At 42.6% G+C, this 17882-nt stretch overlaps 1 protein-coding gene across 1 annotated transcript in view; it reads right to left on the bottom strand.

Annotated features, from left to right (window-relative positions):
* Positions 1-4123, bottom strand: part of GUCA1C (guanylate cyclase activator 1C) — a 92165-nt gene extending 88042 nt beyond the window's left edge. Inside the window, exon 1 of the mRNA XM_056557495.1 lies at positions 3858-4123. Coding sequence (XP_056413470.1) covers positions 3858-4112 — 255 coding nt within the window. The 5' untranslated portion in view covers positions 4113-4123. The remainder of the gene's footprint in view (positions 1-3857) is intronic.
* Between the last annotated feature and the right edge of the window lie 13759 nt (positions 4124-17882).

Here is a 17882-nt window from a genome sequence, read left to right as displayed (position 1 = left end):
TTTATACGTTTAAAATTGTCATTTTATGAGCCCTATAGCTTTTTTATTTTTCTGCATTCAGGGCGCTATGAGGGCAAATTTTTTGAGCCATGATCTGAAGTTTTTAGCGGTACCATTTTTGTTCTGATCAGACTTTTTGATCACTTTTTATTCACTTTTTTGTGGTATAAAAAGTGATCAAAAATGCGCTATTTTGGACTTTGGAATTTTTTGGCTCGTACGCCATTGAACGTGCGCTGTAAAAAGCAGTATATTTTTATAATTCGGACATTTCCGCACGCGGTGATACCACATATGTGTATTTTTATTTTTATTTACACTGTTTTATTTTGTTACTAGGAAATGCCAGGTGATTCAAACTTTTAATTCAGAAGGGAATTTTTTGCAAGCTGATAGGTGCCATAGAGACCTATCAGCTTTCAATGGCTGATTACATTCACAGACTGCTGCCTTGCCGTTGCATGGCAACAATCAGTGAAATCAGTGATTGCTCCAGCTTGTAACTTAGGCTGGGAGTAATCAATCGGAGCCCGGACGCCGCTAGAGAAGGTAAGAGACCTTCTTCACTCCAGGTAGCTGATCGGGGCCTCGCGATTTTATCGCGATGACCCCGATCAGCCCGACTGAGCAGCCGGGAGGCATTTAGTTTCACTTTTGATGTGGCGCTCAGCTTTGAGCGCCGCATCGGGAGGGTTAATAGCACGTGGCCGAATGATCACAGCCGCGCGCTATTAGCCTCGGGTCCCGGCTGCGAATAGGCGCCGGGACCATCCCGCTATGACCCCGTGTTATAGACAGGGACCGGCCTTAGGACGTACTCATACGTCCTAAGTCCTTAAGGGGTTAAGGGTGTACTCTGACCCTAGACATCTTATCCCCTATCCAAATCTCGGCTGTGGCACCCAGACATCCGGTGCGCGGAGCGAACTTTGCTCCATGCCGGATTACTGGCAATGCAAAGCGGAGGCTCGTGAGATCATGGTCACGCCCCGCTCGTGAAGTCACGGTCATGCCCCCTCAATGCAAGTCTAGGAGAGGGGGCGTGACAGCCATCACACCCCCTCCCATAGACTAGCATTGAGGGGGCATATACGTGACCTCATGAGCGGGGCATGGCCATGACCTCACGAGCCTCCCACGCTGCACCCAATACTCTAAACGAACGTTGGGTGCAGGAGGAAGATTGCAGGGGTCCCCTTTGGATAGGGGACAAGATGTCTAGGGGTGGAGTACCCCTTTAAACATAAAACCCCCAAATTATACACAAAGAACACAGTACCATATAATAAATTGGTCTTTATTTACAAAAATTCTAAACTATAAAAAAAGAAATATCATAAAGCAAGAAAGAGAGGCAACAGCTCACATAAGTGGAAAATACACGAGTGAGACAAAATATACAATGGCTCCTAAGGTAAAATAGCATGTAACAGAGGACGCACAAATATTGATAATCTCATATTGTTTTATTATAATTATTATAATTATTTTATTATTATATCATTATTAAATTTGTCATTTGTTTTTCTAATTGTTGTTTCATTTCTTCTTTTCGATTCATATTGTTTTATCATTACCACATATTTTATATATTTTAGAAAAACATTTTTTAAAGACTTAATTATTATATGGTACATTGTTGTGAGTACAGTGGTCCCTCAACATACAATGGTAATCCGTTCCAAACGGACCATCGTTTGTTGAAACCATCGTATGTTGAGGGATCCGTGCAATGTAAAGTATAAGACAGTGGTCTACAACCTGCGGACCTCCAGATGTTGCAAAACTACAACACCCAGCATGCCCGGACAGCCAACGGCTCTGGAGGTCCGCAGGTTGAAGACCACTGTTAAAGGAAGTTGTACTCACCTGTCCCCACCGCTCCAGACCGTCACCACTCGTCATCGCTACCCTGGATGTTGCCGTCCATCGCTGTCGCCGCGTCCCCGACGCTCCGGCAAGGCCTCTGCTTCCCCGGCATCCTCGCTCTCCGTTGCCGCCATCACATCACTACTCACGCCTCTCCTATTGGATGACGGGACGGTGTGCGCAGCGACGTGATGGCGACGATGGAGAGCGCCGACAATGCAGGGGATCCTGAAGAGGACGCGCCGGAGCCCCGAGGACAGGTAAGTGATCGTCAGTGGACCACACGGGGCACTGTAAACGGCTATCCGGTGCCAGCTGAAGCAGTCAGCGCTGCCGGATAGCCCTTTATGCGATGGCCCCGACATACAAAAGCATCGTATGTTGATGCTGCCTTTAACATGCGATGGCATCTGAGAGGCCATCGCATGTTGAAATTATCGTATGTCGGGGCCACTGTAGGTCGAGGTCACTGTATATTTTGCAGGGTTTATACTCTTAATAATATTAATAATATGGCTCATATCAGAGCTCACCAAATAAGATACCAGTGGGTCCTGTGCTTAATTATAGTCAGGAGGATATATATTTATTAGCAACATTAAAATGTGACAGAAAATATGTTGATCTGTGTGTATCCAATTGCTTTATATGCTATATCCTACTGTAAGTGCTCTTAGATGGTAGCCATGAATGAAAACCCCTACCTCTATCCACTTAATGAGTAGTGTTGCTCGCGAATATTCGCAATTCGAATTTTAATCGCGAATATCGCATATTCGCGAATTCGCGAATATTCGCGAATTCGCGAATATAGCGCTATATATTCGTAATTACGAATATTCTTTTTTTTCATTTTTTTTTTTTCATTTTTTTTTTTTCACAGTACACATCACAGTGATCATCCCTCTCTGCTTCCAGCTTGTGTGGTGTAAAGAAGGCTCTAATACTACTGTGTGAGACCGGTGTGCGAATTTTCGCATATGCGAAAATTTGCATATGCTAATTTCCGCATATGCAAATTTTCACTAAAGCAAATTTTTGTATATGTAAATTTTCGCATATGTTAATTTTCGCATACGTGAATATTCGCATATACGAAAATAAAACGAGAATATTACGAATATGCGAATAATCGCGAATATGACGAATATTCGTCCACATATTCGCGAATATTCGCGAATTCGAATATGGCCTATGCCGCTCAACACTATTAATGAGAGGCTAAGCACTGTTTTCAAAGCGGACTTTAGCTGATCAGGTGATGTTTTCTTTCATTCTATTGGAGTAGAATGAATGAAGTTTTGTATGTGCTGATAATAGGCAGACAAATTGTGCAGACCTTGACCATGTTCTGACCAAAGGACATCAGATATATACAACATTTTGTTTGCTTGATCCAACCAAAGCGACTGTAAAGATTAGAGATCAGTGGCATGTCTTACGGACTACAATACGGATAGTAATTCATTGCATTGGAGAAATTAATATGCTTCTATCAAAATGTAATACTGGACTGTCATATTATGAGACTATGTATAAGAAAACATAACATTTATAAAAATTTCGACTGCAGATTCTAGAAGTTAGAAATTCATGGTGACACCCAGTAATCTGTACATTTCTAGTAACATTTATTAGAATATTTACCCACAAGAATAAGTAAGTACCCACAAGACAATCATTTCTAAAGTATAAAGTTTTTCCCTTTTTTATTTAACTATATATGATCATTAGACATATTTTAACTACAATAATAAATGTAAAATGAGGCCAAAATATTTAGAAGCTGCAAAACATAAACCTTCTCAATATCTATATTTAAACGAATTTAAAGTACACAATAGGAAATGCCTTAGACCATAAGTCTACATCAGATTGCACTTGTACCTTATTTTTACCTTTACATAATTCCAATAACAGTTAAATGCCATCGATCACTAGATACACTAGATACAGTAAGGAGATTGTATTCAATAATAAAATCTTACCTTGTTCATATCAAAAGTACTGAACACTTGCTCAATGTATCTGTTTGCTTCTGGATTCATACCTTGCAGGCCAAGTAATCCTTTAAACTCATGCAAGCTTAGCTGGCCAGATGGACACTCTCTCATAAATTTTCTGTACCAGTGATGTATCTCGAGAGCATTAATATCATCTGCAGTTGAGTTAGCTGTACCCATAATGCTTATTTGAAGCAATCTTGTGCTTGGCATTCCATTGACAGGGCTCCACAGATTCATCCACTTGTTCCAATGTTTCCCAAAACACTGCTCATAGTACAGTAAAGATCTGTTGTAAACCTCTTAAAGCTTGTTAGGGAGAAAGACTGGAAGTATAAAAATAGAAGCATGGTAAGATTAAGTGTATTGTCAACTGGTTCACTATGGAGGATCACACTTTCTAATGGTGAACAGTTTTGTTTGTAAAAAGGAAATTGTATGTTTAATCAGAGTGGTTATAGAAAATCCTTTTATTTAAAAGTAGTGAAAACTGGTACTGCTACTACTTGACTGGATGAGAACGTATCTAACAAAAATACAGAAACAGAAACGTAGCACTGCAATGACTTTGGCTTGTTAGGCTAGGATATTTGGAAACAATTCTAAGATCAAGATCTAATCAAACTATAAATTATTTAATGCTTTCTGATTCTTATCGCTTTGATCTGTACCTAAGAAGTCCTATAAAGTGAGTTAAGAAAATTAAACCTATATCAGGAAAGACTACATGCTAATGAATACATGTTATAGCCATGTGTTACTTTTAATCTATGCAGAGATATCATTTAAAACCCATAGGAGTCTATGTGCCCATACATGGCACACAGAGGTTTTCGTGTTGGAGTCATGTGAATATGACAAATAAAAATTGTGCCATACTTGGTTGTAAGAATGGGGCCATAGTTTGGGTTAAAACATATTGTGTGAGATTAGCTCCGTAAGGCAAGAAAAATGATGGCAAATAGAAGTCAGAGACAGGAACATTGAATTGAAGTTCAAAGTGGTTATCTGGTGGTGGTTCCTAACTATGGCCATTATGTGGGATATAAAAATAGAAACCTCTACTTACCTCCAGCACTCCTGTGATGCCTCCGATGTCCTGCTCCAGTCCCCCACTGCGATCATCTTCCTCAGTAAGTAGCTGGACCAGGCAGGGTATTAAACTATGCCCAAGTGTCATGCTGCAGCTCAGAAAGACGATTACATTGGGGGACCGGAGCAGGACACTGGAGGCACCACAGAAACACTGAAGGGGAGTAAAGGTTTATTTTTTATGCCACACAATGGGCATAGTTAGGAGAAAAAAAAAAACTCTCACCAAATTACCCCTTTAAACAGGACTTCTCATGTTTTAATTTTGGGCCGTCATGCCCCCTCCCATAGACAAGAATGGAGGGGGCATGGCTTGACATCACGAGGGGGCGTGGCATGACATCACATTTCCAGTCCCAGAAACAAAGAAGTTTCCGAGACTGGAGAAGCAGTGCTGCACAGAAATCGCAGGGGTTCCCAGCGGTGGGCCACCTGCGATCAGACATCCTATACCCTATCCTTTGGATAGGGGATAAGATGTATTTGGCAGGAATACCCCTTTAATCTCACCTAGTCTAAAATCCCAGTGCACCTGTGCTGATCTGAGCTAGTCGGAAAACCTGAAGTGGTCCAGGAAGAGGATGAAAGGCCCTACTACCAAAACTGCCTTTCATCCCATAAAAGTCCAGGTCCGATAACAGAACTTACCAAAGTCTCTAGCAAGCTGAGGCATTTACAGTAACTATTACTTGATTTTCCATGTCTCACCCTGCTTCCCCTGGATGAGCCATGAGCTTCCTGAAACCTGGTATCCTCACATGACAGGAATTTTGGGAAAATATAGCAATCCCCATTGACCATTCCTGTCACGGTCTTGCATTATACAGTATGTTACATTCCTAGTAAGATAAATGTCTTATATTTAAGGCCTGCATCCAGCGGTGATATGATTAATAACCATTGTGTGTCATTTCAAATTCGAAACAGGCACCTATTTACCTGCTACATGTCTCCATCTGCATATCATAACTGTGTAAAATCCGTATACAGTGTGAGAGCCAGGGTAATGTTATTCCATGACACTGGTTCTTGCACTAGACACGGATTTCACTGGTATCCTGCCTTCTTCATTTAACCCCTTAACCCCTTAAGGACCAGGCCATTTTACACCTTAGGACCAGAGCGTTTTTTGCACATCTGACCACTGTCACTTTAAACATTAATAACTCTGGAATGCTTTTAGTTATCAATCTGATTCCGAGATTGTTTTTTCGTGACATATTCTACTTTAACATAGTGGTAAAATTTTGTGGTAACTTGCATCCTTTCTTGGTGAAAAATCCCCAAATTTGATGAAAAATTTGAAAATTTAGCATTTTTCTAACTTTGAAGCTCTCTGCTTGTAAGGAAAATGGATATTCAAAATATTTTTTTATTTTATTCACATTTCCAATATGTCTACTTTATGTTTGCATCATAAAATTGACGTGTTTTTACTTTTGGAAGACACCAGAGGGCTTCAAAGTTCAGCAGCAATTTTCCAATTTTTCACAAAATTTTGAACCTCGCTTTTTTTCAGAGACCAGTTCAGGTTTGAAGTGGATTTGAAGGGTCTTCCCATTAGAAATACCCCACAAATGACCCCATTATAAAAACTACACCCCCCAAAGTATTCAAAATGACAATCAGTAAGTGTTTTAACCCTTTAGGTGTTTCACAGGAATAGCAGCAAAGTGAAGGAGAAAATTCACAATCTTTATTTTTTACACTCACATGTTCTTGTAAACCCAATTTTTGAATTTTTACAAGGGGTAAAAGGAGAAAATGTATACTTATATTTGTAGCCCAATTTCTCTCGAGTAAGCACATACCTCATATGTCTATGTAAATTGTTCGGCGGGCGCAGTAGAGGGTCAGAAGCGAAGGAGCGACAAGGGGATTTTGGAGAGTACGTTTTTCAGAAATGGTTTTTGGGGGGCATGTTGCATTTAGGAAGCCCCTATGGTGCCAGAACAGCAAAAATAACCCACATGGCATACCATTTTGGAAACTAGACCCCTTGGGGAACGTAACAAGGAATAAAGTGAGCCTTAATACCCCACAGGTGTTTCACGACTTTTGCATATGTAAAAAAATATTTTTTTTTCCACTAAAATGTGTGTTTCCCCCCAAATTTCACATTTTTGCAAGGGTTAATAGCAGAAAATACCCCCCAAAATTTGTAACCCCATCTCTTCTGAGTATGGAGGTACCCCATAAGTTGTCATGAAGTGCATTACGGGCGAACTACAATGCTCCGAAGAGAAGGAGTGATATTTGACTTTTTGAGAGCAAATTTTGCTCAGGGGGCATGTCGCATTTAGGAAGCCCCTATGGTGCCAGAACAGCAAAAAAAAAACACATGGCATACCATTTTGGAAACTAGACCCCTTGAGGAACGTAACAAGGAATAAAGTGAGCCTTAATACCCCACACGGGTTTCACGACTTTTGCATATGTAAAAAAATATATATATTTTTTTCACTAAAATATGTGTTTCCCCCCAAATTTCAAATTTTTGCAAGGGTTAATAGCAGAAAATACCCCCCAAAATTTGTAACCCCATCTCTTCTGAGTATGGAGGTACCCCATAAGTGGACCTGAAGTGCACTACGTGCGAACTACAATGCTCAGAAGAGGAGGAGCACCATTGAGCTTTTGGAAAGAGAATTCGTTTGGAATGGTAGTCAGGGGCCATGTGCATTTACAAAGCCCCCCATGGTGCCAGAACAGTGGACCCCCCCCCACATGTGACCCCATTTTGGAAACTACACCCCTCACAGAATTTAATAAGTGGTGCAGTGAGCATTTACACCCCACTGGCGTTTGACAGATCTTTGGGACAGTGGGCTGTGCAAATGGAAAATTACATTTTTCATTTTCACGGATCACTGTTCCAAAAATCTGTCAGACACCTGTGGGGCGTAAATGCTCACTGCACCCCTTATTACATTACATGAGGGGTGTAGTTTCCAAAATGGGGTCACATATGGGGGGGTCCATTGTTCTGGTACCATGGGGGCTTTGTAAACACAAGTGGCCTTCAATTCCGGACAAATTTTCTCTTCAAAATCCCAATGGCGCTCCTTCTCTTCTGAGCATTGTAGTGCACCCGCAGAGCACTTTACATCCACATATGGGGTATGCTCTTACTCAGAAGAAATTGGGTTACAAATTTTGGGGGGCTTTTTTTTATTTTCCCTTGTGAAAATGAAAAATTTAGGGTGACACCAGCATTTTAGTGAAAAAAAAATTTTTTTTTTCACTTTCCCATCCAACTTTAATGAAAATTTGTGGGGTGTTCAGGCTCACTATACCCCTTGTTACGTTCCGTGAGGGGTGTTGTTTCCAAAATGGGGTCACATGTCTGTATTTATTGTTTTGTGTTTATGTCAGAACCACTGTAAAATCAGCCACCCCTGTGCAAATCACCAGTTTAGGCCTCAAATGTACATGGTGCGCTCTCACTCCTGAGCCTTGTTGTGCGTCCGCAGAGCATTTTACGCCCACATATGGGGTATCTCCGTACTCAGGAGAAATTGCGTTACAAATTTTGGTGGTCTTTTTTTCCTTTTACCTCCCGTGAAAATAAAAAGTAAAGGACAACACCAGCATGTTAGTGTAAAAAAAAATTTTTTTTTACACTAACAGGCTGGTGTAGACCCCAACTTTTCTTTTTCATAAGGGGTAAAAGGAAAAAAAGCCCCCAAAATTAGTAACGCAATTTCTCCCGAGTACGGAGATACCCCATATGTGGCACTAAACTGTTTCCTTGAAATACGACAGGGCTCCAAAGTGAGAGAGCGCCATGCGCATTTGAGGACTAAATTAGGGATTGCACAGGGGTGGACATAGGGGTATTCTACGCCAGTGATTCCCAAACAGGGTGCCTCCAGCTGTTGCTAAACTCCCAGCATGCCTGGACAGTCAGTGGCTGTCCGGAAATGCTGGGAGTTGTTGTTTTGCAACAGCTGGAGGCTCTGTTTTGGAAACACTGCCGTACAATATGTTTTTTAGTTTTTATTAGGGGGACAGTGTAAGGGGGTGTATGTGTAGTGTTTTACCCTTTATTATGTGTAAGTGTAGTGTTTTTAGGGTACATTCACACTGGCGGGGGTTTACAGTGAATTTACGGCTAGGAGTTTGCGCTGCGGTGAAAAATTTGCCACAGCCCAAACTTGAAGCAAAAAACTTACTGTAAACCCGCCAGTGTGAATGTACCCTGTACGTTCACATGGGGGGGGGGGGGGGGGGCAAACCTCCAGCTGTTTCAAAACTACAACTCCCAGCATGTACTGACAGACCGTGCATGCTGGGAGTTGTACTTTTGCAACAGCTGGAGGTACACTGGTTGGAAAACCTTCAGTTAGGTTCTGTTACCTAACTCAGTATTTTCCAACCAGTGTGCCTCCAGCTGTTGCAAAACTTCAACTCCCAGCATGTACTGATCGCCGAAAGGCATGCTGGGAGATGTAGTTAGGCAACAGCTGGAGGGATCGCAACTACAACTCCCAGCATGCAGAGACAGCTGTTTGCTGTTTAGGCTTGCTGGGAGTTGCAGTTTTGCAACATCTGTAGAGCTATAGTTTAGAGACCACTGCATAGTGGTCTCCAAACTGTGGACCTCCAGATGTTGCAAAACTACAACTCCCAGCATGCCCAGACAGCAAACTGCTGTCTGGGCATGCTGGGAGTTGTAGTTTTGCAAGATCTGGAGGTGCACAGTATAGAGATCACTTTGCAGTGGTCTCAGACTGTAGACCTCCAGCTGTTGCAAAACTGCAACTCCCAGCAAGCCTAAACAGCTCTCTGGGCATGCTGGGAGTTGTAGTTTTGCCACATCTGGAGGGTTACAGTTTAGAGACCACTATAGTGGTCTCAGACTGTAGCCCTCCAGATGTTGCTAAGTAACTCACCGGCTTCCGTTGGATCCAGGGAGCTGCGTCGCGGTCCTCTTCTTCCGCCGATCGTCGCCCGCTGCCGCCGCTGATCGTCGCCGCTGCCATCGCCGATGGGTAAGTGGATCTTCGGTGCCGGTCCCTGTCGGTTTCCCCGTTCTGCCCCGCCTATTGTGGGAGGGCAGGACGGGGAAACTGAAAGTAAACCCCTCCGCCCCCGATCTGCTATTGGTGGTCGCGTCTAGACCACCAATAGCAGAGATAGGAGGGGTGGCAACCCTGCCACCTCACTCCTATCGCTACAGGGGGATCGTGGGTGTCTAGGACACCCGCGATCCCCCTTCTATTCCGGGTCACCGGGTCACCATAGACCCGTATGACCCGGAATCGGCGCAAATCGCAAGTGTGAATTCACTTGCGATTTGCGCCGATCGCCGACATGGGGGGGTCTAATGACCCCCCTGGGCATTTGCGCGGGGTGCCTGCTGATAGATATCAGCAGTCACCCCGGCGCGATCCCCGCCCGGCGCAAGGCGGGGACCGAAATTCCCACGGGCGTACAGGTACGCCCTTGGTCCTTAAGTACCAGGGAGCAAAGGCGTACCTGTACGCCCTTGGTCCTTAAGGGGTTAAGGACTCAGCCATTTTTCACCTTAAGGGCCCTTTTTTGCAATTCTGACCACTGTCCCTTTATGCATTAATAACTCTGGGATGCTTTTACCGTTTATTCTGATTCTGAGATTTTTTTTTTCGTGAGATATCTACTTTAACATAGTGGTAAATTTTCGTTGTTACTTGCATCCTTTCTTGGTGAAAAATCCCCAAATTTCATGAAAATTTTGAAAATTTTGCCTTTTTCTAACTTTAAAACTCTCTGCTTGTAAGGAAAATGGATATTCCAAATAAATTATATATTAATTCACAAATACAATATGTCTACTTTATGTTGGCATCAGAAAGTTGACATGTTTTTACTTTTTGAAGACATTAGAGGGTTTCAAAGTATTGCAGCACTTTTCAAAATTTTCAGGAAAATTTCAAAATCTGAAATTTTCAGGGACCAGTTGAGTTGGAAGTGGATTTTAGGGGCCTTTCTGTGAGAAATACCCAATAAGTGACCCCATTATAGAAACTGCACCCCTCAAAGTATTCAAAATGACATTCAGAAAGTTTGTTAACCCTTTAGGTGTTTCACAAGAATAGCAGCAAAATGGAGGAGAAAAATCTTTTTTTACACTAACATGTTCTTGTAGCCCCCTTTTTTTTAATTTTTAAAAGTGGTATAAGGAGAAAAAGCCCCACAAAATGTGTAGCCCAATTTCTCTCAAGTATGGAAATACCTCCTATGTTGACATAAAGTGCTCTGTGGGCTCACAACATTGCTCAAGAGGGAAAGAGAAACTGGGATTTTTTAAACAAATTTTGCTGTCATGGTTTTTAGGGAGCCATGTTGCAATTAGGAAGCCCCCATGGTGCCAGAACAGCAAAATAATGGCATGCTATTTTGGAAACTACACCCCTCAAGGAATGTAACAATGTATAGTGAACCTTAATACCTCACAGGCGTTTGACGACTTTGCGTTGAAGTTGGACGTGAAAATGGAAAATTTGACTTTTAACACTAAAATTATGGTGTTACCCCAAATTTTTCATTTTCACATGGTGTAATAGTAGAAAATGGACCCCAAAATTTGAAGACCAATTCCTTCCTTGCTGGAATTGAAGTCGGGGGCCATGTGCATTTTTCAAACCTCCCATGATGCCAGAACAGCAGAAACCATTTTGGAAACTACACCCCTCCAGGGACATAACAAGGGTTACAGTGAGTACTTACACCTCACAGGTTTTTTGAACAGTGGGCCGTAAAAGGTAAAAATTAGATTTTTAACACTAATATGATAGTGTTACTCAAAACTTTTCATTTTCACATGGTGTAATAGGAGAAAATGGACCCCAAAATTTGAAGCCAAATTTCTCCCGACTAAGAAAATGCCCCATATGTGGATGTTAAGTGCTCTGCTGGCGCACTACAAGTCTCAGAACAGAAGGAGTGCCATTGGACTTTTGGAGAGAGAATTTTGATGAAATTGAAGTTGGGGGCCATGTGCATTTTCAAATCTCCCATGATGCCAGAACAGCAGAAACCCCTCACATGTGACACCATTTTGGAAACTACACCCCTCCAGAAATGTAACAAGAGTTACAGTGAGTAATTACACCTCGCAGGTTTTTGGAACAGTGGGCCGTAAAAGTGAAAAATTAGATTTTTAATACTAAATTGCTGGTATTAACCAAAATTCTTTTAGTTTCACAAGTAGTAAGAGAAAAAAAAAGCTCACAAAATTTGTAGCCCAATTTCTCCAAATTAAGGATATACTTCATATATGGCGGTAAAGCACTATGCGGGTGCAAAACATGGCTCAGGAGTGAGACAGCACCGATGAGATTTGAGGGCTAAAGTGGTGCTTTACACTGCAATGGTTGAGGTTATGACATAAAATCTAAAAAAATAAAAATGCAAGTGACCACAATTTTTAAACTACACCCCTCAAGGAAGGTAACAAGGGGTACAGTGACTATTTACACCTCACAGTTTTTTTTTGAAGAGTGGGCCGTAAATTGAAAAATTTGATTTTTTTTACACTAAAATGCTGGGGTTACCCAATTTTTTACAGTTTCACAAGGGGTAATTGGAGAAATTTGGTTACAAATTTTGGAGGGCTTTTTCTCCTTTCTATGGAAACACATCCACATATGGGGTAACGTGCTGGGCAGGCGCACAACAAGGCTCAGAAGTCATAGAGGTCTGTTTGCATTTGAGGCCCATGGCATATCAGTAGCTGACGGTTACATACATTCAGAGGAAAGTACAAAAATGAAACCACTGGTGTTTCCTAAATTTATTTTCCAGGAATTGATGAAGGGTAGCTTTTGAAAATTTCAATTTTCAACCTATGCTCTGCTTAGGCAATTTTTGGGAATTACTAACATGTGACTCTGAATTGTCGCCTGGAAATACGACAGAGCTCATGAGCGGGAACTCTTCGCATTTGAGGCCGATGTTTCTTATGGACCTAACAGTTACATATTCTGAGGAAAATACAAGAAAGGAACACCTACATGTGAGCCTATTACAAACAGTAGACCCCTTAGGGAAGGTGTATAGGGGTGAAGTGGAGATTTGGAACAGATGAGTGTTCCCTAAATTCATTTTCCAGGAATGGATGTGTACTATACGGGGGGGGAATGAAAATTGAAATTTTAATACTGATAAGTCAATTCCCAGAATGATGACCCGGAGTATAGCCGAAAGTTAAAATTATGCCCGCCCCAAACCCTATGCTCTGAATCATCATCCAGGGAATGTGATGTGTGTGGCCGTCCCTAACCTGTTACCTCAAACAGGAAACCCCCGAATGCGGTTGACTCTGTGTTCCATGACCCATTTTTTTTCGGGAAAAAAATATATTATCAGGGGTATTGGGAAAGGGAAGAGTTTTTTTTTTTTTTGGGGGGGGGGGGGGTTGTTTGGTTTTAAAATTTGGAAGACAATGTACTCTGGACTGGTACATAGGAGTATAATTCTGGGGAATTAAAATTAGGGAAAGGGATTAAAAATGTAGTGCTCTATAGAAGTGTGATACTCCCTGAAGCAGTTTTAATGCATAGGCCTGGATGATCGGGGCAAGTGTCACACTGAGTGGTGGTGTCCTTCCGAATCCCCCTCTTGTGACACACTCTGCATTTTTTCTGGGATCGTCCCTTCTTTCCAGTGTGGAGGACCTCACCTGGAAAGAGTTGGCCGGGGACGATCCGGGGAACTGAAGTTCCAGGAGGTGCTCTGACCTGCTCTTCGGGAGTCACAAAGACTAGTGCCTTTAGAACCTCCTCTTGAAACTGCAGGAATTTCCCTGTGTTGCCAGCATGCTGGAACAGTACACAAGAGTTATACATTGCAACGCTTTACTCCCCGAAAAAACGCCTTCCCCACAAAAAAAAAAAAACGCTGATCAGTACTACGGGACAGATCAGCGGCGGGTGGGCTTTAGCTAACAGTGGCAGACCACTCTTTTAAAGCCAAGAGGGCCCAGTCCAAAAAAACAGCTGTGGGCATACCACAGCAACCCTGTTGGGCCGGGGTCACGCAGCCAAAGGTGCTACAGACTCGTGGACACCTACATATGGTATGCCAAAAAAGAAAAATTTTTTTTAACTCCTAACCTGTCCCTACCTAATCTAAACTGTCCCTGATTGCTTTCTGTGCCAAGGGGGCACTTTTTTTTTAAATGTGAGGAGATGACAGCACGGGGCTCCGTCCCGCAGATCTGCAGATCTCTCAGAAATGGTGGGCAAAATGGAACAACGTGCTCCTGCACCCAGCTCCCCCCTCCCCATACTGCTGTGAATGGTGCGGTCACTACGGCCGCCCAATCACAGCTGTACTGGGGGGTGGCAACACTGCCACCTTCCAGTACTGTACGGATAATGATTGGTGGTGTATATTACCCCACCGATCACCATCATTATCCGGGTCATCGGATCACACATGACCCAGATGACCTGGAATCGTGCAGATCACCGGTTAGTATTTACTAACTCAGGATCCCCCTCGGCACTCTGCCGGGATGTCTGCTGAATGATTTCAGCAGGCATCCAGCTCTGATCCCCGCCTGGCGAGTTTTGGGGAATGGAATTGCAGCAAATCACCAGTCTGAATTGACGGCAGATCGCCGGTTAGTATTTACTAACTCAGGACCCCCCTGGGCGATATGCTGGGATGGCTGCTGAACGATCTCAGAGGGCATCCCGGTCCGGTCCCTGCCCGGCGAGCGGCTGGGGCCGGAGGAACACAGGGCGTACCTGTATGCCCTAAGTCCATGAGGAAAGCCCTGCATCCTTAAGGGGTTAAACATGCAACCATCACACAGTAGCCATCTTTTGACCCTCCTCTTTTCCAGCCATCACCATTAATGTTGAGTGCGGATATTCAAAATGCAAATTTTTACCGCGAATATTGGCACTTTGTGATTTCGCAAATATTTAGAATATAGCGCTATATATTAAAAATTATGAATATAAATTTTTTTTTCTTCACAGTACACATCACAACAATGATGTGATCATCCCTCCCTGCACCCAGCTTGTGGTCCAAAGAAGGCTCCATTATTATTTACTGTGTGATTCAGTGGGAAGCGGCACTGCCAGAGGACACTGATCCCTCCCTTCTTTTAGCTTGTGGGCCAATGAAAAGGATGCAAATACAGTTGTCAGAGGTTAGCAACATCTTCAGCAACCAATAGGAAAGTTGCCCTACTTCACTATATAAGATTCTTCCCAGCAGCGTTTTTTTGAAGTTTTATGCGGTTGTGAGAGGAGATTGAACACTGAACGCTTGAGATTGAATGCTTTTTTAAAAAGCAAATTAAATGATATACTGAATTGATAGTTAGTGTTAGATAGGATAGGTTAGTTTAGCAGATAGGTTCTAGTGTAGGGTATAGTGTTAGTCAGTAGAAATATATAATCGCGCATGCGCACTATACGAATTTCATTACGATTTTCGCATGGAAAAAAAAAAGTTAACGAACATAGAGAATATGCAAATTTTTGCGAATATTTTTCCATATATTTGCAAAATATCGCGAATTCGAATATGGCCCCTGTCGCTCATCACTAATCGCCATATCTCGCTTCTCCCCTTCAAAAGCTTCTTGAGCAACACATCTACTTTGTACTGTCCTCTCATCTCTTATCCTATTCATTCTTTGACCACCTTCAATCTGGCTTCTGTCCCTCTATTCTATTAGAACTGCTCAACACCCAAAGCCTCAGGCCAATTCTCTGTGCTCCTTCTCCTTTACCTTTCCTCTGGTTTTGTCAGTCATCCACTCCCTTCTGTTATAAACTCTCTCATACCTTGCTGTCACAAATTTAACCCTCTCTTGGATTTTCTCATACCTTACCAACTATACATTTAGCATCTCACATGCAACCTCCTTACCTTGCCCTCTCACTCTTGTATTGCCCTATGGATCCTGGGACCCCTACTATTCTCTATCAATACCTTTGGCCATCAAATCCTCTGGCTTCAGGTATTATCTCTATGCTGACAATTCTCAAATCTTCCTCTTTGATCTGGACATCACCACTCTGCCATCCAGAATCTAGGAGTATCTGTCAAGCAGGGTTGTATTTAACACAGGGCAAAAGGGGTAGCTGCTCTGGGCCCAGTCATTACTGAGGGGCCAAAGCAGATGTCCTTCAGCCTGCTGAACTGCCCAACAATATATTAGTTGTTCTGTAGAGAAGGTAAATGGAGCAGGGTTACTCTCCATTGGAGCTCCTACTATCCCTCATCACATGGGCTGGAGAGGACATGCCCTCCAGGATGCTGCACTTCCTTCCCACTGCAGGGCCCTCCCTACTCTCCCCCTGCCCCTATTCTCTGGCTGCTTCCTCTCCTCCGCTGCCGGACCACAGGTGGAGGGGGGGGGGGGGAGGGGTAGGGAGAGGCTTCAGAGTGGTGTCTCTTTGTGAGGAGTCCCTATTTGCACTTGACTTCCCTAAAACGTAACTTTTATTTTAATAGAGGTAAAAGTAAACCAGTGATTCTTTTTACTGTTTAAACCAGTTGTCCTCTCTATCATATAAATACTCCATAAGTGCACGTGGTAAGTGGTTTGCCTCATTTCCACCTGATGACAAAACATGTAGAGGGGGGCATTTGTACTTTTTAACTATGTGTTAGCTGTGCCAAAACTAAAAGCTGAAGAAAAAAAGAAGCAACCAATGGTGGAGGAGCCTGACAGGCCCCGACACATTACAGTTGTAAAGGTATAGCCACCATAAGAAAATATGATATAGGGCACAGGTACACTTGTTTTAACAGTAAAGAGAATCTCTGGTTTACTTCTCTATGGGTACTCCAGTGGAAAACATTATTTTTTAAATCATCTAGTACCACAAAGTTAAACAGATTTGTAAATGACTTCTATTTAAAAATCTTAAACCTTCCAGTACTTATCAGCTGCTGTATGCTACAGAGGAAGTTGTATTTCTTTCTAGAATTCTTTTCAGTCTAACCACAGTGCTCTCTGATGACACCTCTGTCCATGTCAGGAACTGTCCAGATCAGGAGAGGTTTGCTATGGATATTTACTTGTACTCTGGACAGTTCCTGATATGGACAAAGGTTTCAGCAGAGAGCACTGTGGTCAGACAGAAAAGAATTCCAGAAAGAAATGCAACTTCCTCTGTAGTATACAGCAGCTGTACTGCAAGGATTAAGGTTTTTAAATAGAAGTAATTTACAAATCTGTTTAACTTTCTGGCACCAGTTGATTAAAAAAAAAATGTTTTCCACAGGAGTACCCCTTTAAGTTTTAGAGAAGTCAAGTGCAAATAGGGATTTTTGTACCTCGGGCACTTCGGGGTAATTGTGTTCATTTGTAATTGGGATCCCGGACGCACCTGGGGACATTGACCCAGATTTATCAAACTGTGTGGGAGAAAAAAATAGAGTGATCTTCCCACGGCAACCAATCACAGCTCACCTAACGAGCTCTAGTAAAGTGAAAGCTGAGCTGTGATTGGTTGCCGTGGGAAGATCACTCTATTTTTTCTCTCACACAGTTTGATAAATCTGGGTCATTGGGATTACCTTTGTGAGGAGGAGACGACCTGCAATGTCATGTGGACACCCGGGATCTTTTTTTTACATTAAAAGTGTGCAAGTTTCTGTGTATGTATAATCCTTCCTGTACTTATTAGCTGCTGAATACTACAGATGAAATTCTTTTCTTTTTGGAATGCTCTCTGATGACATCACGACTACAGTTCTCTCTGCTGACGTTATTATAATAATAACGCTTTATTTATTGTTGTCCTTAGTGGGATTTGAACCCAAGCCCCCAGCACTGCAAGGCAGCAGTGCTAACCACTGAGCCACCATGCTGCCCTTAGCATACATCTGCTATGCATGTATCTGCTATGCATGGTTGCTAAAATGGACAGAGATGTCAGCAGAGATTTTTCTACTCCA

The sequence above is a fragment of the Hyla sarda genome, chromosome 2 (assembly GCF_029499605.1).
Source record: "Hyla sarda isolate aHylSar1 chromosome 2, aHylSar1.hap1, whole genome shotgun sequence".
Lineage (NCBI taxonomy): Eukaryota > Metazoa > Chordata > Amphibia > Anura > Hylidae > Hyla > Hyla sarda.
This window is presented reverse-complemented; position numbering and strand designations above follow the sequence as displayed.